Raw genomic sequence first — 22463 nt, 5'->3', positions numbered from 1 at the left:
ATTTACGTTAAATGGAACGTATGGGACATGTGTCTTGAGTAATCCAGCTTCGCTCCGAAGCGCAACTCAGTAGTATTCCTTAGAAAGCTATCTTCGTTCTCTACTATGGCTGTGGTTAGTCAAAGGTATAACATAACCAAAGGCACAACTTGACTGAAGGAATAACTTATACTGGCTCCTTGATGTTTCCTTTGCCTGTATCCCATTAGGTAACAGTCACGTCATTGCTAGCCATATTTGTGTCACTGGGCTACCGGGCTTGCGGGGATTTGCCCATATCGAGATCTTTCATGCCCCGGCGGACGCTCATATCTAGCATGATAACGATACTGCTGGGAATACTAGCATCAACCCAAGAACGAATCAGCTCATTTGTTCTTGATCTCTTAGAATGCAATGGCACCATGGAGGAAACGTGGCGGAGGAACATGCGGGCAGCCGGACCAAATTCCCTTACCATCCAAATAGAAAATGGATACAATTGACATGCAATTTCACATGCGAATCGTTCCAGTGCACTGGATACCTCACAGCGACTTGCAGTTCCTTGCGCTGCACCCACCCTATATTCGATAAATAGTGGTACCCGCGGTCGGAGCCGAGGACACCTTGGAAAGAATGAAAAAGGGGCGCCGCTGGACGCGGTGACATCAACACTGCTATTCATTCATCTCGATTTCTGCATGCTACAATGCAGAAACCATGATGAATAAATCGCCGGGGGCCGCCCGCCACCGGCGACGTGCTGCTCGCTTATCAGCCCGCATAAATTGTGCATTCAGCTTGTTTGATGGCACTGCAGTCGACGTGCATGTGCGTTTTCTTCAGTGGACGGTGTCTGCCTAGTTATATATGAAAGAAGAATCGCATACGATTGGACAGCGACATGGTGCCATGGATGACGACACGATGCGTTCCCTCCCGCATGGCAGCAAGAGGGGACGATTGCTGCGACGGCGTGCATGGACATCGGAAGCAAAAGCTCTACAAAGTTTAGTTGGGCTGGGCGAAGGCGTCAAGGTTTCGGATGCTGGGCAGACCCGGCAAGGAGCTGAGTCCCCGATGTTGCCTATTTCGGCCGATGTGGTTTCTCGTTCGCTGCTGCCACCTTTCTCCAGTCTGCTCAGCCTCGGCGCCTCTTTTTGGGGTATTTTTTTTTCGGATTGGGCGCAGATACCTAAATAGTAGAGCAGCGAGTGGCTGCCTTATTGTTGGTGTAGCAATACGTGGCGGTGAGTAGACCAATTCCGGCCTCAGTGGCCCTGTATTGGGCTGCAATGGTGAGAGAAGAAGTTTGTGGTGAGGGGGAGGGGAGGGGAAGACCAGGCACGGAATGTACATAAGTTGTTCGCTCCCGGTCGATTAGCCGGGATCAACAAATCGTTGTGGTTGCACCGCATTGCTTGACACCCAAGCTTGCAGCATGAGGGGGGCCGATGCATGTTCCTTTTGTTGGCTTATCATAGCAGGCATTCTAGCTGTTCAAGCAGCAGAATGGCAGAGGAAGGCTGCCCAATGGCAAGGCTGCGATCGGACTGTATGCATGGAGTTGTCGTCGCGGTGTGCATGTTCTCTCTGTGGACGGTAGCCTTGCACCAGCCGTCCCGTCAATGGGCCATTTTGTCTCACCAGAAGGAGCCCAGCACTTGGTCTAGACTACTAGACTGGAGGGTTTGGACACCGGCATATACAGCCTGTACGGATAGTTACTTGGCAACTACCATACCGATGGCGCGCCGATCTCTTTCCAGCCTGTGGCGGTCTATGGGATCCGATGAAACAAAAACGTGTCGCAAATGTAAACTATCATTGCCATGTCTTTAAATTTTGCCCAGTCCAGACAAGGCGAGCCAAGACAAAAAGAGGCTCTTGGTATTGGTCTTTCGGCACTGCTCAGAAGCAAAGCGCCAGGGGTATGGAGGAAAAGACATCTCCACAAGAGAAGGTTTACAATAGATGGGATTTTCGGCACCTGAGTCGACGAATAGAAGCGAAAAGAATGATATGGTGTGAAAGCGCATAAACTCATTTATGCGATTCAGATCCGCCATTCAGCTGGCGTTGACCGCTGGGGAGGGAGGGGTCAATCGGGTTGCGCGGCTCGTTCTGCGCAATATGTATGTATGTCTACGGTCAAGAAATAAAGGACGCAAAGCAAAAAGACGAGGAGAGAAAAGAAGCGCGACATACTGCAACGTACCATCATCATGCAGTGGAGCAAACGAGGGAGGGATTGTCAAGGTCAGCTAGCCAGCCAGCCCACGCAGCCTCCTCTGCGCCTTGTGCATTGTTGATACTGGCGATGGCACAGCTTTGGCTGCGATCTGTGGTGGTGCACGCGGCGGGGCCGGATCAATTTCTAGTGTCTGGGGTTCTTCAATAGCTCAGGACTTTTTGTACAACTGGGTTGTCCAAAGTAACTAGTAGATGAATGGTGATTAATTAGATTACAAGCTGTAACCACTGGTTAGTTATTAGTTGGGCAGTATAAGCGCGGTGGTACACGCTGTGACGCAATCCGTGCGCGATTACTTGCCTTTTAAGGAAGTAGACCGTGGTGCTGTGGCTGGAGATTGGCAAGGACGGCAGAGGGATCCGTAAAGGGAGGGGGTGTTTGTTACTGACACGAAACGAGAAACATTTGGTGCAAATGTAGGACTGTCGCTGGATTGACGAGAGACGGGGGCTTTGGAGACGAGAACAGGAATCTTCGGCACTTAAGTATGTTGACATTTTTCCTTATCGGCTTGGGTCCGAGAAAGGCCAAGCTGCGATGCTGTGGCTGAAGGCTATGTTGTGTGGGTGATGGTGGCTGAACAGTGATTTTGGTATGTACTGTACATACATACATAGGTACTACATAAGTTAGTTATGGTAGACGCTGGAGTTCTCTGTACGCCGGTCTTCCCTCCTTTCATCATGACACACCGCATTGCGCTGCAGATTGCTGGTCGCACATAGATGGGCATTTTAATTGACATGCCGCTCTTCCTACTCGCACACAATACCCTTCGTTCACATCCTTTCTGCTTCAACGTGCAGCGGCGACGGCACCGCCCAGAACCCACCACAGCCCGCTGTAAACTCAGCCCGCCCCAGCCTGTGATGCCCACTGCCCATCTCCACGCATCACCTGTGGCCAATCACGGCTTTTTATGTCATCCTCGCCAGACTGCCACGCCCAGCTGAACGTCGACAAATGCGCGCGCCCAGCTGCTGGTTCTCGAGGCGTAAACCTTTTCGGGCAAGTTTTCGGGGCCTCGTTCTTGCAGCTTCCGGCCGGGATCAAGGGCTTGCCTCATGCTGGTTGCTGCACAGGGTGCCGCAGGCCCCTCTTGGTCGCAGCTTGCATCAATAAATGTGTCTGTTCTGGGTTCTGGGTAACCACGCACGGCACCTGCGGGATCAAGGCAAAGGGCAATGGAAGCAACAGTGCCAGTGTTCGCTTATCGCCAGTGAAAAAAAAAGAGCCGTCTAAAAAAAATATGTGCGGAAATGCGCGAAAAAGAAAAGAAACTAAGAAGACGATTCAGGATCAAAAACTAGCCCATCACCTCATCGTCATAACGTGCCTCCCCCTCGCCTCAGCAATTGGGTACCTCGACTAGTTACTACCTCAGTAGGTACCTACAGTACAGCCTGATCGGCCCTGCTGATCTGACCGCGACAGACGGCCTGCTGGTACTGGCCTAGTGCTCGCCCCCAGCATCAAGCCGGCAACGCAAATTGACAATAATGTATGTATGTACATAGATAGGTATGTACTTGTCTTCTCTTGGCTCACCATTCCCTTCTCAGTCCAGTTTCCCCCATTTTCACACAAGCGCTAATCCTCTGGCCGTTCCTCGGGCCAAAAGTAACACATACAAACCGACCTTTATTGGGTCCCTCTGCCTCTGGCTCCCTCGCCAGCCAATTCTGCCTTGATTTTAGCCCGACAACAGAGGGTAGTTAGTTAGCGCTGCCCCCCAAACTCAAAAAAACATCACACTACCTCGTTAGCCCTCCTCTCCTCCACTCGACTTCCCTCCTCTGTCTCCTCCCTCACCTTCTCCTACCAACTTTTCTTACACCTCGAAGGAGGCTATAAAACCCCCAAAGGAACACGAGGCAAGGGAAACAGGTCGCATCTCAAACGACTCCTTTAAGCGGCTACCCAGATTGCTGAGCCGCTGGTCCCTTCAGCTCAGCATGATGGAAGCTCCAACACGCAGTGCGTCAATGGATCCCTCATACGGCCACTCTCGCACACGAACGACGTCGTCCTCCGTATTTCCCTCTCAGCACTCTCAGCACTCTCAGCACCCCCAATACCAGCAGCAGCAATACGCACAGCATCGACAACCGCCGCCGCATTCGCATCAGCAGCAGTATACCCAGCACCAGCACCAGCACCAACAACAACGACAGCATCCTCACCAGCTTCACCCACACCACCAGCACCACCCCATGCATCCGGGCCAACAGCACCACCACCACTCCCAGCCGTCGCCGCAGTCGGCTTCGAATCCCCAACTATGGCGCCGGTCGCCCTCCATCGGGGCCTTTAGCAACGCTTCGAGCTTCCAGCAACCGCCGCCGGCCGCCTACCGCACTTCAAGCAGCGATCTACGCCGCTCAACATCCAGTCGCTCCGTTACCACCCAGGGCGGCGCTGGCGGCGGCTACGTTGCTCTTCTGCGCAAGCAAAAAGCCACAGTTTGGTGCGAGCGTGCTCAGTACGAGGACCCTCGCGTCGTGGCCCAGCAGCGTGCCGCCAAGATGCGCGCCAACCTCGAGGTCGTTAGCGGCAACGCGGCCGGCCGCACCCAGACTGGCCTCGCCTCCGCCAAGGTCGCTGGCAAGATTCGCCACGGCAAGGCACCCCTCGTCGTCGGCTACGCCCCCGGCGAGACGCACGTCGGCGTCGGCGGCGTGCCCCTCCGACTCAGCGCTAGGGAGATTGATGGCGACGGCAGCGACGACGACGACAACAATACGGGGCCGATGATGGCATCGCGCAAAGAACAGCAACACCACCGCCGCGCCGGTAGCAGCGGTCGTAGCAGTACAGGCTCTGGCCGCCGTCAGCATCGCACCTCGGGCAACGGCACCCCCGCGCGTAACCCGAGCCTCGTTGGCACCCCTGAGCGCACCCAGAGCTTCGCCAGCAAGCCCCCGCAGCCCAAGCAGTCCATCGACGAGTCGGCCGGCCCGATTGACGATGCCGCGAGCGGCCGCGCTCAGAGCTCCCGCAGCGGCAACAGCGAGCGTCGCGACGACGTACTCGAGCTCGGCCAGGGCCCAAAGCTGGCCCACAACTCGAAGCTGCACTCGGCGCTCACTAGGGAGAAGAGCGTTAAGAGCCCTGAGGAGCTTAAGCGTCGTGGGAGCGTTGACGAGCGAACATCTACGCTGACGTCTGGTCGTCTCTTTATTGCCAACCCCGATTAAATCAATTTCCCGACAAGCCTCGCGCATGCGACTCGGGGGTTCCGTGAGAGCCACCATTATCCCAGCTCCAAATACTTGTCGAATTTTTCTTGTCACGTTGTTTTATACACCTACGTCTTTCGTTTATAATACCAGCGCCGCACGAAAAGCCGCATTCAATCGTTTTACGCATACCAATGGAAAAGGGGAAGGCGCGGTCTGTTGCATACAAGACATGGGATGGCGTTGTTCCTTTACTTTCTTTTGTCTAGGGGATTTGCAGGATATCAATTCCTTTTGTCACCATGCTTGGTTGTTTCTGCATTGGCATCGGACCTCATATACACACAGACATTTTTTGTTGACGAACAAGTCGCTCGTTGCTTGGTTATGTCATAATGGCCCCATTTGCTTTTCGCTTTCTTTCCAAGACACAACTGTCATAGGAGACGGATTGGGTACAGCGCCTGCTACTAATGCGGAGGGAGAGCAAACAGGAACTAGCGAATCGAATATTTTCTTCTCTGATAAATCCTCCGCTCCATTTGCCCTGTGCGCCTTTGTCTCTCGACTACAGCCGCCCGCTAAGCACAGCCGGTGATCCCCGAAGGCTGGTTAGCTGCCCTTCGTATTCTTAGATGATCCGCATGACGTAGTGGCTGTCAAAAACGAGCTGTCCTAAGCCGATTGGTCAAAAATCAATGTTTGAAGAGAATACGACTTTTAGTTTTAAATGCATGATCAAAGTTGACAGAATTGGATGACAGACCTTGCGGCTTGGTTGTCCGTGTTCGAGCCATCCTGTGCCGCAGGCTGGAGGGCAGCAACCAGCACGTCGTACAACCTACAGGTGACGACAGCCAAGCCGCCAACTTGTCGATACTACGTCTTCCTTTTGTCTCCTCATTTGACAATCCACAACGGGGAGAAACGAGGGTAGTCTTATTCATGTTACATTAATACAAAGAGGAGAGAGTAAAACCCCGTATCTACCTGATAGGCACAGTCGGAGGGCACTGCCCCGCCATTCCCCGATATTCAAGGGTCCCCACTCTCTCCTGCTCGAAGCCATTGATGACTAAGAAAACCACTTTGGGTACGTACCCTGTCGGTCGCGTCTCAGGGCCACGGGTCGTGCTGGAGGACGCGTCGAGGTGACGACCCTGGCCCAACGGCTCTTTCATCAACAGGCACGCGCCGCATTCACCTTTCTTCCTCTTCAGACCACCCGAGCGAAATCACCGAACCTAACAACGGCCCTCCCCAGATTGCAACGCTTTATCTCCGACCCGAAATCGCTTCTCTGGTTTTAATTGCCAGATTCTTTTTGTCCATTCATTGACGCTATATCGCCGACATTCATTTCGCACGCGCATCGTCGCTTCCAGGTCTCGTTAGCTGCAGAGCATAAAAGGAGTGTGCGATTACCCGGCTCATCTGTGCATTACGATTCATGCACGCCATTCACTCACGCATCAGGATCGAACGCATTCGACAATCGGCACATACAGTTTAGACTTGAATATAATCACACAGTCTCGTCCTAGCCATACCCGCCTCATTCTCGATGCCGCTCTTGGAGATGTCGGCCAACGTTCAGGAGCCCACTGCGGCCCGTAAACGTAGTCACGAGGAATATTCTGGCGACGAAGGCGGTGAAAATATTTCGATGGAGAACAAGACGCCTCCAAACTTTAGTCTGCGGCCATCAGGCATTTCTCGTGCGACAGCCTCGAACCATGCGGGTAGACCCTCACTAACGAGACTGCAGTTTTGCCACCGACTTCCAACAGCCTGATCGCTTCCACGCCCCAAGGCTCCCCTGCCCTCACAGAAACTGGTAGCAGTACCGTTGCCGGCAACTCACCCTCGCCCGAAACACCTACCAAGCCAGACGCGGGCGAGCGAGCTACCAACACCGCCGCATATTCAGCAAACCCCGCTGTGAAGCGCAAGAAACTAACCCTCGCAGAGAAGGATGCCCGCGAGAAGGAAGCGAACGAGAAAAAGGAGCAAAAGGAACGCGAGGCCGCACAAAAGAAGAAGGAGCGCGATGAGAAGAGTGCCCTGAAAGCTGCCGAGAAGGCAAAGCAAGAAGAGGAAAAGGCCGCACGCCAAAAGGAAAGAGACGAAAAGCGCAAGAAAAAGGAGGAAGAGGACAAGGCGAAAGCGGAACTACGGGAGGAGAAGAGGAAGTTGAAGGAGGAAGAGGAGAGACGTGCCCAGGAAGATAGAGAACGCAAGTCCCGCTCTCAGCCCAAGCTGACTGGTTTCTTCACCAAGCCCATGACGCCTAAGAAAATCACGGCCACGTTGGTTTCAAATTCAAGTCCAGCAAAGGGCGTCGGCAATACGTCAAACGGCGAGCCCGCGCCGAAAGGATACAGAGACATGTTCTTGCCATTTTTCATGACACAACACACTCAAATGGCCCCCAATGCCTGTCAAATGGACGAGGAGACCCGCGAAGCAAAGTCGAAAATACTGGACGAGTTCATTGCAGCAGAGCGCAGAGCCGATGTTGCGTTTGACCCCGTATCTCTGTTTGGACTACTTGGTGCGGGCAAACCTCGTGGGAAACAGCACCGCTCGGTGCGTCATATTATGGAAGCAGCGTACAAGGGAATGGAGCATTCTGGTAATGCTGCATCGCCGGAGGTTCTAAAAGCTGCTCGAAAGAAGCTTGTTGGAATTCCTGTCAAAGTCATTGCTTTTGCGCGAGATGTTCGGCCCCCATATTACGGTACTCTCACTCGTCTACCACTTGGTCCTGGCCAAGATAATATGAAAAGAGTAGCGCGTCGTTCTGCGAGCCGACGTCTGCAACTAGATTATGACTATGACTCAGAGGCCGAGTGGCAGGAAGAGGAAGGCGAGGACCTGGATGCCGAAGATGACGACGAAGAAATGGACGACGAGGACGACATGGATGGGTTCCTTGATGATTCCGAAGATTCCGGCCTCACGCGCCGCACATTCGGAAGTACTCTGGAGCCCGAAACCACTGGCATCTGTTTTGAAAACGAGAGCCAAAAGACATGCAGCCAAGCTGCGACAGAGAATAAAATGGAAATGATCCTAGGTATGCTATTGACCCCTACTTCAGCTGTCTTTCTCTATTTGCTGAACCTGCCAGACATTTTCTACCAAACCGCCAGCATTGATCCCTTTGCGACCTCATATTGGGAACCAGAACCTAAACAGACACCAACAACGGGCAAGAACATGCCACCTCCGCCAGCACCCGCCAATGCATTTGCCGCTCTGAGTGGTGGAAGTGCAGACAGCGCGCCGGTAAGGCTGGTCAAACCAGAGCTTATCAACGATGTGAAGAAAGCCATTTTGGAAAATAAAGCGCTCTCGAAGGTCGGCATTATCGATTTCATCTATCAGCACTTTCGTGACAGAGTGTCTCGCATAGAAGTGAAGAACACTCTGGAGCTTGTTGCTGAAAAGAGGGGGACAGGGAAGCTGAAGGAGTGGGATTTGAAGCCGGGGCACGAGATGACTCTGTAAGAGCGATGAGACACTGTAAATATCGGCCTGCATACACACATGCAGACATGCATACCAGCGTATGGAATTCACATTTAGCGCGGCGCATTTGGACTGAATTGCTTCATGACCACGCATGGGTCGCACATTGGTAGCCCCAAGACAAGACAGCGCAGTATATATTGCTGGATTCATAAGTTCAAAGATTGTGTCAATACCTTGTCGTCATTGCACAATGGCATAAGTGTTCTATTTTACGTCGGAGATGACAGCACACCGCCGCTCGGCTTCGTGGTGATTGTTGTGACAGCCTTGGAGCCGCTGAAAATCCCAGGGTCGAGTTGAAACTGTGGATGACTCACATGAGCATGATGAATCCCTTGAAAATGTATTTTTCCTTTTGTTCGCATTTTCTAACCCAGTGGCTCATACAATAGAAACGATCTCGGTGCCTCTCAACGTCATCCCACCTTCCCCTGTCTAGCGGCCAGTGGGGCAATCTGCAGGGGGAACTTGCATCAATGCTTCCAGTTCCTAGCAGCCGTTGCATGTCTTTCAATGCTGCATCAAGAGCCACGGGAACACCCTGTTGCATCGCAACAACTTCTTCGCCCAGAAACATTGCGACTGCAGCCATCGGACGTCTACAAGAACCACTCACTCGCTTTTTTTCTTTTGAATGGGGAGGCGCGCACGATCCGAACACGCACGAAAAACATTCCACGCCAGCTCGACATGAACCATTCCAGGACGAAACGATAGTAGAAAAGGACACGCGCGCGGCGTACGCAACCCATCAGACACATGAAATGAGAGACCAATCGTCCGAATGGAAGACCCGTGGAGTACGCCGTGGGCGATAGACACCCCGTCCGCGTCGCCCGGGCTGCCGCCGAGCAAACCGCAGCCCGTGGCGACGACGCTGCCGCCACTGCTGGGGGGCGGCCTCCTCACGCCCGCCAAGGACGACGGTGGCGGCGACCTGCACAGCTTTGCCGACTCTCCATGGGCCGGCGCGACGACGAAAGGCTTCGATGCATCGAGGGACAATCACAACGAGGACGATGGTGATAATGCATGGGGCGGCTGGGACGATGGCAAGCACAACGCCTGGACGGGCCCGAGCAACGACGGTCCGGCTGCGTTCAAAGAACCCTCGGGTGGATTTTCGGCGCCTTGGGGGTTGGAGGATCACAGACGGGAGGTTGGGCGAGAGGGCATCACTGACTCGGCCATCAGTTTTGGGGAGGGGGCGGGGCCCAAACTGGATGCTCCCGTGAATGAAGATGCGAAGAAGAATGCTGTTGCACTGTTGACAGACGAGCAAGATGCTTGGACTTCATCGCCGAACTACGACAAGACTCCTGTGCCGCCCATTACTCATGTTGCGACGGCCCCGGTGAAGGCGAAGGAGACAGATACTGTCGAACGACCGACCAAAGATGTCCGCCAGCAAGAGCTCGACAAGACACCCGAGCAAGGCTCACAATCAGACTCAGAGACTCCACAGCAGAAGCCATCCAAAGTGCAGGAGCTCGTTGACATGTACGACGGTATAGCAAAGAAGGCGGTTCGGCCACCCACAAACGCAAGCCCCCAAGATACAAAGCCAACCACTTCTGCTGAGCTATCGAAGGAGGACCTCACCACTCAGGATTGCGTCACTGATGAGGCCTTTGATGTTGAGAGAGATCCAAGTTCTGACCGAAATGAAGAAGGTGTGGTCACCAGTCCAAGGGAACAAGCATCGAGCACGAAAGGCCTCGCCATAGCAGATGAAGATCCAATATTAAAGGGCGATACAGTCGACGAAGATAAACAGTCGACGGCGATGCAATCCACAGCAAATACCAACAGCAATGCTGATGCCAGCTCTCACTCAACAGAAAACAATTTACCAAGGTCCGACATCTTGAAATCCAAAACCAAACCACCACCATACCCCATCGACCTATCCCATCTTGACGCTCTGTTCCCCGGCTGCCCACCCTCCACCGCACGTCCTGAGCCTGTCCCGGACGTGATTATTGACGGTTCGTGCACAACGACCTCTGAGCGCAAGACCTGGTATCGCATCTCCCGGTTCGGTTCCGCGCGCAAGCACGACAGCGGCGGTGCCGACGACGACAGCTACCGGCGCATCACATGGGCCACGTCCGAAGTGCGCACCAAGACGTTGCACATTGTGCGCCGCTGGATGGAGGAAGACTCGATCGCCGGCCGCGTCATCCTCGGCGGTGGCGGTGGTCGCAAGGGTGGTCCGCTGGGCGCCAGCATGTTCAACTGGGACTCAAACGAGCCTGAGGTCGAGATCGGCGAGCTGCTGCGGCAGCGCGCACAACGTGGCGGCGGTGGCAGGCACGCGAGGAATCGCAGCGTGCAGCCAACCGACACCGCGCCGCAGAGCCCGACGACAATGGAGGTGTTGGACGGCGGATGGGGTGGCGCAAATTTGAGCATGCCAGCCACGCCGTCTGTTGCTACGCAGTCGCCAAGATGGACGGAGGGGAGAGCGGAAGCGGCATTGCGGCCACCGGTAGACTCACCAGCCGATATACCGAGGTCGCCATGGGATGATGACGAGCAGGACGGCCCAAGCAAGCAAAGAGTGTCAACAGAAATCATGCCGCCACCGCCAGTGCCGACAAGCGGTGATACCGTAACAGCTGAGAGCAACAGCGCTTCAGCAAAGCCGGAACCAGAACCTATCAAGGCAGACGAGGACGACGACGGTGATGTGTGGGGTGAAATGGTATCGTCGCCAACTGTCGACTCGAGCGCTGGCTTTGCGTCCTTATCCGCGTCAGCGGATATTGGACCGATGCCACCGAGGCAGTCGTTCGAGGGAAACTTCAGCAGCTTAGACTTTTTCGAGTCCTCGACGCTAAAGTCATCGCGGGCGAACCCGCCGCCGCCTATCCGCACCGTTGCTGTGACAAGTCAAGGCAGATCAGTCGCTCCATCACCAATATGGACGCCTAGTATGAGCTCACCGGCCCTAGAACCGATGCGCGCATCCATGGACAGTACACGGATCAAGTCGGTGGTCGGTACGCCAACCCTCGCGAGTGCGCCTGCTCTGGAACCGCCGCGCGCTTCGATGAATTCTAACCGGATGTCCATGGAGCATGCTTGGACGCCGGCGGTATCCACGCCCACCACTGACCACAGGCCGTCGATGGAGAATGCCTGGACAGAGAAAATGGGCACGCCTGCAACGAATCACAGCTCGTCAATGGAGGAGGATTGGTCACGGAAGACTGACGCGACAATAGTCGCCTCCACAGTATCCGTGACGTCCTTGGAGCAGCCGACGAATAAGACGGTGTCCTCTGAGAATACAATTACAGTGGACGAAAGGGCCATTGTGGATGAAGCTCTTCGGGGCTTGCCAGATTTCTCCTACATGTTGCGTTAGGAACAGCGCGTTATGAATATTAAACGGGACAAAATTATAATATATTGTATAATAGTGTGCATAGCTTAGCGATCGCATAATTAACCCAACGACATCTTTGTATTACCACTCGAATCTCATTCTAACAAATAATGCCCTAGCTTCTCTATATGATTCTCAAGATTCCCACAATGCCAATATGATATTAGGTATATTCAAAGTCGAATAGCTCCTTCACCCGGTACGTCGTCCGCCGAGCCGTCGCTTGCTTGGCTCTTGCGCGTCGACGACGGCCGTCTCACGAACATGAGAGCCACCAGAGATATTCCGGCCAGCAGCGCGACGTAAAAGTACGGCAGGCCGGTGTACAGGCCCTTCCTCTCAAGCCCGATGTTGAAGAGGTACGCGAGCACTGGGGCGCCGAAAAACGACCCGAGCACCTCCGCGACGCCGATGAGCGCGTAAAGGCGGGAGGTGTACGCCGGGCGGACGTAGTGGGACACGGTGGCGCGGGCGAGCGGGCTATCCGCGGTGCTGAGCGTGGAGACGACCAGCCCGAGGACGAAGACGGCAACGCTGCCGGGGCTGAGCCCCTGGACAACCGCGCCGATGACCAGGAACGCGGTCGACGCGCGGGTCAGCAGGAGGTCCTTGCCGAAGACGGAGAGGCGACGCCGGACGAGCAGGTGGTCCGCGAGGCGCGGCAGGCCGCCGAGGACGGCGAGGCCAAGCAGGCCGACGGGGGAAAGCAGGACGGAGGTTTGGCCCAGGGTCCAGCCGTAGTTCTTGGAGACGTACTGGACGAGCGTGGAGGCGTAGGCGGTGACGCGCGCGTTCTGGGTGAGGAAGGTGACGAGCACGAGGGGCACGCTGGGGTCGCGCAGGATGCGCAGCGAGGCGCGCAGGTCGTCGAGGCCCTGGGCCATGCGCGCCCGAAAGGTGAGCTGGGCGGCGGGGGAGGTGGTGGTGGTGGGTTGGACGGTGGGGAGGGTCTCGGGGAGGAGGAGGAGCATGCAGATGAGGAACGGGGAGGTGGCGATGACGAGCCAGATGGGCACCCAGGGGCCGAACTGGGTCATGAGAATGCCGGCGAGGAGCGGGCCGAGGAGACCGCCGGCGGCGGAGCCGAGGCTGACGTATAAGAAGTTGGATGCTCTTGGGACGACGGGTGTTAGCACGAGGTCGCAGATGGAGAAATTAGCGGTGGCAACTCACTTGTCAGCCTCGGAGCTCACGTCGGCGGCCATGGCGTACAGCGTCTGCAGCAGGACCGGGATGCCGCCGCCAGCGGCCTGGAAGATGTTGCCCCAGAGGAGCAGGTACGGGTTCGCGCGTATGCTGCCGCGCAGCGGCGGGCCGAGCATGAGCGGGGTGAAGAAGAAAGAGGCGAAGACGCCGATGTACGCGAGCAGCGCGGTGGGCTTGCGGCCGAAGCGGTCCGACATGGCCCCAAACGGAAAAGCAGTGACGAGGGCTGTTGTTGCGTGGTCGTCAGCACAGGAACCAATCATGCCTAGATGTAGATACATATACATGGGCGGCCTGCGACTTACTAACTAGAGACCCGACGAGACCGGACCAGCCGAGAAACGTGGCCAGGCGCGCCTGCACGGCGTCGTCCTTGCAGCGCATCTCGTCGAGGAGGCCCGGCGAGGCGTCGTCGAGGACGCCGTGGCAGATGGCGTCCTCGATGAGGCGGAAGAGCGGGACGAGGAGGGTCATGCCGCTGCAGACGATGCAGAACTTGGAGAAGCCGACGAGCAGGACGATGAGCCGCGGGGAGCTGACCTGCCACCGGGCAGCGCGGAGGGGGCACCGGCGCGGAGCCGGAGCAGGGTCACCACCACCAACGTCGCCGTCTGCTGGTGCTTCGGCCGCTGCATCATCGTCAAAGAAGTGGTCGGCCGCGGCCTCGTCGAGCGGGAGGAGGCGGGTCGCGGTTTCATCGTCCGACTCATGGTCGGACCTGTGAAGCGCCATGATGTGAGCAAGTTCGCGTACAGCCTAGGTTAGGCGAGCTTGCGGCGCGCGGTCAAGGGTACGTGCGATTCGGGGTGAAGGTGGTAGTTAGAATGAGGTGAGAGATGAGAGCCGCCATGAAATCTGATAATGGGAAACGAGAGTGAGATGATGAAACGTCAAGTTGAAACCAAAGGTGGCCAAGATTGAGGCTGAGAATGTCTGGCGGGTCACACACACACACAGCCTTGTTGGCTGATGACGGCAACAAATGCGAGCAATGCGATAGGCTGAAGCTTATTACCCTATAGAAAGGGCCGCTGGAAGCCACCATGACGGGAAGCTTGCGTATACCGGCGGGGCTTTCTTGACGATGAACTAGTGCGAGAAACTCTATTTAAAGCCGTTGGGCAATATTGGATGATTTTGTGGTAGTTCCAGCATACAGACTCGCATAGTAGTAGGACCATTCCCGTTGTCTTCCATTGTGCCTGAATGGGCCTTGTAAAAGACATGAGCGGGGTAATAAGATGGGAATTTATATCCCAATCGAGATACAAGCGCCAACCTCCTCTTTCTACTTGGTATAGAAACTGGGACCTCAATCACTTCGCCTACTGGTGTCATAGAGTAGATGTTGTGACAAGTGAAGACATTAACCGGACGGGAGAAGACCTACAATAAACAAGTAAGCAGCCTCCTTCAAGCCCTCGCAAGTGACGACAATATAGGGTCCATGTCCATCAAGGTACGAGAGAAAACCCGTTGGACTTGTTTCGTCGCCCAACCAGACATTTCATCGTTTACCTTGATTGATTAGCCTGGGGACGCTTTCCGGACTTATTATCTCTACCTTCCATGTCTCAACTGCTAGATGCTGACACTTTGGTTATAGTCTTGCTATTAGTGGAAGCCCAAGTTCCGAGGACCCGCCTTGGTTGTTGATCGCCAAGATCCCACCAATGAGGGCTAATCTGGAGCCAATAATACCGATAATAATACCGTACCTGGGGGAGATTTTAGTCCAGGGACTAAGCAACATGAAGTCAACCAGAGCGAAGTATGCATGAGTGACGATGGTTTGTATACTTACCACCAGCTTCCTTTGGCAAGAAAGACGTCTTTCTTTCCTGGTTGCGGAGTTTCAGAAAGCCCTATCGAATCAAAAATCTTTCGGCTCTTAATTGCTATTGATGCCAAGGAAACAAACAGGATGGCCAAGGTGACATGGTGGAATAGCTTCCGTCGGGCTGACGAGCTCCCGCTGATTGTCACGATCTACCCGTGCTCACAGAGTCAATGCGTCTACAGCCACCAATCAATTCCGGATTTTATTTGTTTGCGGATCTATTTCTCCATGATAATTGTTCCTTGCGGAAAGATACCTGTCGGGAATAATTCTCCATGAAAGCCCGCAGTTTGAAGCAGCCCTCGAGTATAAGAACTAACGTAGGCCCCCTCAGCAACTGTGAGCGGACTGTCGGAATCCCATCACTACTCACCATTCTTATATAAATTCACATAAACTGATCAACCATGCCTTCCTTCGCCTACCTTTGCACCGCTGCCATGGCCGCCGGCATCGCCCAAGCCGCCACCAACCCCAAGGCCCAGGGCGCCTGCTCTCCCACCAAGGGCGGCTCCGGCGCCTGCGGCCCCAACGGCTCCGAGGCCTGGCTCAACACCGGCCTCACCGGCGGCGGTTGGAACCCGCCGCACCTCGGCATCAACGAGCTCACCCACATCAGCCTCGACCAGTACTACAAGGGCGTCGGCAAGGCCTGCGGCAAGTACGACAAGGAGTTCCAGTCCGCCGGCAAAAAGCACAACATCGACCCGGCGATCCTCGCCTTCCTCGCGATGCAGGAGTCGTCTTGCAACGCCGACGAGGGCGGGCCGACGCCCGGGCTGATGCAGTGCGCGCCGGAGAACTGCCAGAACGGCAAGAAGAGCTGCCAGTACCCGGTGCAGGACAACGTCGACTGCGGCGCGCACGTGCTGCGCGCGGGGCTGGACGCCAACGGCGGCAACGCGATCAAGGCGATCGGCGCGTACAACGGCTGGTTCACGGCCGGGTCGGGGCGGAATGGGAACAAGGGCATCACGGAGAAGTATCCATGCAGCGCGGAGGGGAAGCGCAACGGCCTCCCGCAGAACCTCGACTACATCCACGAGACCTTGAATGGCTGGTTCCAGGGCTACGACATGTACGGCAAGGATAGCGGGCTGCACGGCAAGTATGACTGCAAGGGAAGGTGCACGGGCAGCAACCTTTGCTAGACGCTGGATGCGGGAAGGCTGCATAGTATAAGGAGCATCTTGGTTGCTGCTGAATAAGGCAGCCATCGATGCCAGGGGGGACTGACAAAGTTCTCATCAATGTACATAAAGTTAAAGGAAATGGATTTTACTCCTCAGCTTTCGACGATAATGTCATGGGAGAACAAGCTATCAACAGAATAGATTGCAGTATCGGGTAGGTTTCACTGTAGGGTAAGTTATGTCCGGCCGAGCCACTTGGACTTCCTCTGCTAAACTACATTCACCAGCTATGCTCACCACCACTTGTCATCGGTCAAGTGACGAATCACATTCGTTCCGCAGTGAACCTCACCCCCGTTGTTGTGATGCGTGAACCACTCGTCCACGTAGCGCACCGTGTAGCCCGCCTTGGCGTACGCCTCCTCCGTCGCCGCGGCCATCACGTCCTTCCCGTCAATGACCGGGCCCCAGGGGTTCGGCGCGATGATGGTCTTGTCGTCGACAACGACGCTGTTGACGGTGGCCGGGTATAGCGCGCCAACCTTGTAGATCTCCTCCTGGCGACGCTCTGCGCGCCCGCCGTGCGGCTTGGCCGCCGCCATCGCGGCCGCCTTGGCCTTTCGCTGGCTGGGAGGCGTGCCGGCGTCCAGGACGCTGAGACCGCCACCGGTCCTGCCGCTGTCATCCTGGCGGCGGCGGAGGCGGCGCGGAGCCTCAGCGGCTCCGTGCGGGTTGGTCGCGGCCATTGCTGCCGCCTTGGCCTTGCGCTCGCCGGGCGGCGTGCCGGCATCCAGGATGCTGAGGCCCCCGCCGGTCTTGCGGTCCTCGTCGCGGCGACGTGTGATCTGAGCAGCATCGTTGGTCTTGTCTTCCTTCTCCCCGGAAGCCCCGGCTTTGCCCGCGTCCTCCTCAGTAGTACCGGCGTCGTCTGGCTTCTCCTCGACAGCGCCGGCGTCCTCCGCCCCCTTGGTCTCCTGATAGACCCAGGGGTCCACCACGCCCAGGTAGCCCTCGTCCAGCGTGTACATGCCCGGCAAACGAATAATGTCCTCGTCCGTCAAGCCTGTCTCGCGCTTCAGGATCTCCACGTTGCGGTCAATGTACCCGGCCGTCGTATTTTGGTCCTTCTCAAAGAGGCGCTGGCCCAGCAAGTCATCAATCGTGGTCGTAATGTTCCACCGCGCCGGGTCCGCTGGACTACGCTTTCGGGACGTCGCCTTTTCCTTGCCGTGTCCCGCCGCCTGCGCCTTCTTCAAAATCTCTACGCCCTGACGCGGGTCGCTGACCACCATCACCCAGCCGAGCTTCGCACTCTTGGAAGGCAGGAACTGCACGAACTCGTCCGTGTGGCCGACACTCAGCCAGGTGGTGTCGAGCTCGATCGGGGCCTGTGCCTCCTGCGCCTCCAAAAAGGCGAACATGTGCGGTTTCGTGCCATCCTGGCTGCCCAGCACGGCGCGGCCGGCGGAGAACGACTTCCCGCCGGCGCCTTGGTGTGGCGGGACCGTCTCCAGGTTGCCGGTCGAGTCGGTGGTGTCACCGTCGGCGAGGTGCTGCACGGCGCCGACGGTGCCGGAGCGCAGTTCCGAGAAGACCATGCGGCCAGCGGCGCGATGCTGCTGCGCGGAGCGGATCATGACGTGCAGCCCGACCGGCCGCCCGCCATCGGGCCCGGGGATGCTCATGTACCCGGGCTCGAAAATGTCCTGCACCCAGCGCTCGTCGCAGCCCTCAAAGGTGTGCAGGCTGACCGATGCGCCCGCCTTGCCAAAGTCCTCGACGAACTGCTTCTGGGCGGCGTCCCGGGACGGCGGGATATCGGTCTTCCCGTCCTCGCTCTTGTATCCCGCAGAGTCCAACTGGCCCGTGACCAGCTGTTTGGCGGCCTGGCCATGGTGCTGCGTCAGGACCGGGGCCACCCGGAGCGCGACCGAGTCCCGCACCTCCTGGCCCTTGTCCGTGACCTTGAACTCGACGGTGGCCTTGCCGTCCCAGCCACCCGGTCGGCGGACGTCGCGCCCGTCAATGCCGAGCTCGAGACCGGCCTTGAGCTCCGCGGCCGTGAAGGTGTGGTTGGCGGCGACGAACTCCCACTTGCCGTCGGCGGAGGGCTTGTGGAATAGGCGGACCTTGGACGCGGCCACGCTGCGGGTGACGGAGACAGTCCCCGTGGCCGAGTCGCTGAGCCCGGGGATGGGACGGGTGCGGAGCGGCGCCAGGTAGGTTGCGTTGCGCAGGATGTTGTCCGAGGCGTCGTGGCAGGCCGAGATCTTCCTGTCCACCTCGTTGATCTTCATGTACTCGCCCCCCCCGCTGACGCCAAAGTTGCGCACCATATCTTGCTTGTCCTTTTCCAGGCTCTTGAGCCACTTGTCGGCCTCCTTGGGGTCCGCGGGCGGGTCGACGAGCTTGGTGTCCAGGACGGGCACCTCGGGCGGCTCCGTCTCGTTGAAGATGGCGCCGAGCTGGCTGGCACACCGACCGGTGATCTTGGAGGAGCATCGACGATCCGTGTCGACAATGTTGGCGAGGAAGAGGGCGCCGACCTCGTTGGTCCACGTCTCCTTGCCGGCAATATCGGTGTCGCCCGTCACGTCGACCTTGCCATCACGGTTGGTGTCGGCCAAGATGGTTACCGCGAGTTTTGTGCTGTTTGTAGCGGTAGAACCCTTGGGTCTACACTTGCCATGGGCAGCGGCGCTGGCGAGTTGCAACCCGCCTAGAATGAGTGATAGGCGCATCGCGAGTATGGTTGCTCGTGATCGAATCTGATAAGGAGAGACTCGGTGAGTGAAAGTTGTCGCCGCCTTTACGATGTGGGATGCTTCTCGCGTTTATATACAGGGCATATTCATAGAATCATTTACTATCATGCTAGGATTCTTTCTCCTACGGATTGCGCCAAGCTTCTACACACAGCCTGCCATGACTCGTTATGGCTTGGACACGCCTTACTTAGAGCCATGCCCTGATCACGACCATGTCATGTCTGCGTTTCGTCACACAATGCTATGGGCTATAGCTTTAATTCAAAAGCCATTTATTAAAGGTCGGATCCATGATCCATGGAATTTAATCTGCAACTACCGACACTCGCAGCAGGGCGGGCGCAGTCTTGCGGGCTTCGATGAGCCGACCTCCTTGCCCGGAGAACCCATGGTGCAGTCTTGCCCATTTTCGTCGGAAATTTCCGCGATTTCAATCTTCAAGGCTTATTAAGCCTTCGAAAAAATAAATACTAACGTCATATCATGTCACCGTGGCTGTGTCCAGCAACAACTAGGCTCAACCTCTATCAATCGCTACGTTACACGCTAGTTTTACACCCAACCAGTGGTCTGCGACGCCGCATTTGACAGCTGCCAGTGAAGAATAACAAAATGTTATAATGAAGCCGACTTAATAATAGCTCTGCTGTTCATCCTTGTTTCCGCTCCCGGCTTCGTCATTCACGGCAGTATTTGATGAACAAGAGTTCTCTGTTGTCATGAATCACTAGACCTGTTCCCCAAGCATAAAACGCATCGTGTACTGAGCTTTAAGTCGGCTAAGAAGTACGCCGCAGCTGTCACTGAATCGTGAGCATTGAGTCTTCCCTGTCAGAGAGAGAGCGCATATAGCATCGAGGGCATATCCGCCTCTATTCGGAACTGCAACAAACACTAGGCTTGAGCCGTTGCATTAAGTCTCAACATTTTCAATCTTGATCAAAATTATTAATCCTTTTTTATTATCTCAACTCGGAGAATGACTAAATCTCTCCAGTCTCAAATCTCATTCAAGCTGTACTTTGACGTCCGTCACTAGCTTGTGTCCCTGAAGGGTCCGAAACACCTTTCATAATTAACAACTAACTAATAACTACCCGTTACACCATCACACGACACCTAGAGTATCAAGTATTATAGCTCTACCCACCTTCTAAATGTCAAACCCGCATTGGGATTCCTTTTATAAGGGTCAGCGCGTGACAATAAGTCGCTCTCCAAACGAGACTTGCTCAGCCTCGCTTCGCAGCCATATAGTCCAATCTCGCAAATTTAACCCTCTTGTGGAAATTTTAGCTTTTTGTCTCTAATATTCAAATCTCCAATCTGCGCAGCTATTGCAAAAACCTGATCACGCCCACTCCCAGCCCTATTCTGCCCGGGCGTACACAGCTTAGCACAGTTAAGACTCCGTCGCTGATGACAAACGAAAGAGAGCCTCGCGCTATATTATAGCAGGGGGGTTGGCTTTTATGGCTTTTGTTCCAGGTATCCCATGCTAGGTCTAGGCTGAGAAACACGTCTTGAAGAAGCAGAAACGCAGCCTCTTTCACTCACTCGATCGAGTTTAGTCACGCAACTGACGACTCGCGTCCGCTGCTTCGACGGGAACGGTACCAGTCTGTCTCGATGGAGCGATCTTCTGCTAGAAATGTTATTATTGACCTTGAGTCTCGAAGCTATTGGGTATAGTTCGAAGGGAACTGGCTCCATCCGGCACTTGTGTGCAATGCTATAACCGCGAGGTACTTGTGTGCCGGCGGCACCGCAAGCCCACGTAGGTTTGTTTAACGATTCCCCGCCGTAAGTAGATTGACGAATGCGCACACTCCTGGCTCGCAAAGAATTACTTGAAGCCTCGCTAAAAAAGACTTGCGAGTGGAATGAATGGCAAAGCGGCCTCGGTTGGGAGGCGCCCACTTACACGACCATGACCTTCTTCTCTGCAGAACATGGCATGGTTTGCTTAATTTTAATTTGACTGCGCTAATATTTCACACGTAATTCTCTGGAGAGAATATTCACGGCAGATAGAAGACAGAGGGCGAATGAATCGCGGGTGAGTACCTACCTCCATTCACATGTGAGTCAAGTTTGGCTGGTGTTGCAGGGTAGACAACTTAGCAACGCTGGGCATGCCATGCCAAGCATGGTTGTAGATTTGATACGGATGATGAAATTATATATAATACTTTTTACTAACAGCCGGTTGCAGCGTGACGGGAGGTTCCGTCCCCGGGCGGAAATCCGCCGACTACGGATCTAGGCGGGACACGGCAGACATTGTAAGCTGCGGGACCTTAACTTGCCGGTATTGAGATTTGCACAATGTCACATGAGGGGGCTAGTTAGTTAATATATATGTAACTTTGTCTATTCATTTTGGCCCTAGGACCAAGTATTAGCCGTGTCTTTGTTTTGTTTCTACATGTCATCTTATCATCATCGTCTCATCATCATCCCTCGCGATGTCTTTCTTCTTCTAACTCCGTCTTAGAGTCACCTGTACCAAGGATAATACACTGCCTGGTACTTTAACCTCACCGACCACGCGAGGACAGTGGACTAGGTACTGGTGGCAAATCTTCTTCTATGTAGATAGCCTCCCGCTAAATTAGGACAGAGCTAGCCCTTCTATGAGCTCTTGTTGGCAGAGGCCGCCCCCGGGGGTTTTCTTCCTAGGTCACAGTGGCACTATTTTTATCCAAACTGTCTTAGAAAAGGAAGGTAAAATTCGACTCCACCTCGGCTTATGGATAATGACAGCTGAAGTTCCGGGGTCATCTTTCTGCCTATCTTAATAGGCTATCTCAGTAAGCTATCGCCCATGGCAGAAGACATTGTTAGAAACAATAAACAATGGCGATCGTGGCTTTAGGGGAGTCTCACTGTAGTTGGTGAAACATCAATCTGTGTCGCTTACCTACTCGGCTGGCTCCTCATGCAAGCAATGTCGCAAATGCATCATAGTCGGCGAAGGTCATTGTCAACGTGTGGCATTGATGAAGGCCGCCCCAGAGTGTCCATGTACCAAAGACGACGGCGCCCATCGCCAAGTCTCCATCGCCAAGGCAGCAGCCACAAATCGGACAGATGAGTTGAATAGTGATCGTCGCCAAGGAACCAAGGGGAACTTGTGTTCTGCGCCAACTCGCTCCCGATAGGGCCAT

At 55.3% G+C, this 22463-nt stretch overlaps 6 protein-coding genes across 6 annotated transcripts; 4 read left to right on the top strand and 2 right to left on the bottom strand.

The window, feature by feature from the left end:
- Positions 1-4191: 4191 nt before the first annotated feature.
- Positions 4192-5433, top strand: ISF_01633 (hypothetical protein; the record flags this gene model as incomplete). The annotated part of the gene is made up of 1 exon (XM_018845240.1): positions 4192-5433. The coding sequence occupies one exon, from the start codon at positions 4192-4194 to the stop codon at positions 5431-5433; it is 1242 nt and encodes a 413-aa protein (XP_018708006.1).
- Positions 5434-6979: 1546 nt separating this feature from the next.
- On the top strand, positions 6980-8928 carry ISF_01632 (Chromatin assembly factor 1 subunit A; the record flags this gene model as incomplete). The annotated part of the gene is made up of 2 exons (XM_018845239.1): positions 6980-7133; positions 7184-8928. 2 exons carry the CDS (start codon positions 6980-6982, stop codon positions 8926-8928), a joined length of 1899 nt encoding a protein of 632 aa, XP_018708005.1.
- Positions 8929-9736: 808 nt separating this feature from the next.
- ISF_01631 (hypothetical protein) lies at positions 9737-12018 on the top strand (the record flags this gene model as incomplete). The annotated part of the gene is made up of 2 exons (XM_018845238.1): positions 9737-11839; positions 11890-12018. The coding sequence occupies 2 exons, from the start codon at positions 9737-9739 to the stop codon at positions 12016-12018; spliced, it is 2232 nt and encodes a 743-aa protein (XP_018708004.1).
- Positions 12019-12129: 111 nt separating this feature from the next.
- On the bottom strand, positions 12130-14284 carry ISF_01630 (Major facilitator superfamily transporter; the record flags this gene model as incomplete). The annotated part of the gene is made up of 4 exons (XM_018845237.1): positions 12130-12309; positions 12550-13459; positions 13520-13778; positions 13858-14284. 4 exons carry the CDS (start codon positions 14282-14284, stop codon positions 12130-12132), a joined length of 1776 nt encoding a protein of 591 aa, XP_018708003.1.
- A 1515-nt stretch (positions 14285-15799) lies between these two features.
- ISF_01629 (extracellular soluble lytic transglycosylase) lies at positions 15800-16543 on the top strand (the record flags this gene model as incomplete). The annotated part of the gene is made up of 1 exon (XM_018845236.1): positions 15800-16543. One exon carries the CDS (start codon positions 15800-15802, stop codon positions 16541-16543), a length of 744 nt encoding a protein of 247 aa, XP_018708002.1.
- Positions 16544-16818: 275 nt separating this feature from the next.
- Positions 16819-19266, bottom strand: ISF_01628 (Protein-arginine deiminase; the record flags this gene model as incomplete). The annotated part of the gene is made up of 1 exon (XM_018845235.1): positions 16819-19266. The coding sequence occupies one exon, from the start codon at positions 19264-19266 to the stop codon at positions 16819-16821; it is 2448 nt and encodes an 815-aa protein (XP_018708001.1).
- Positions 19267-22463: the final 3197 nt, after the last annotated feature.

This window comes from Cordyceps fumosorosea (assembly GCF_001636725.1).
Source record: "Cordyceps fumosorosea ARSEF 2679 chromosome Unknown scaffold_2, whole genome shotgun sequence".
NCBI classification, from domain to species: Eukaryota; Fungi; Ascomycota; class Sordariomycetes; order Hypocreales; family Cordycipitaceae; genus Cordyceps; species Cordyceps fumosorosea.
The sequence above is the reverse complement of the archived record's forward strand: the minus strand, read 5'-3'. Positions and strand labels throughout refer to the sequence as shown.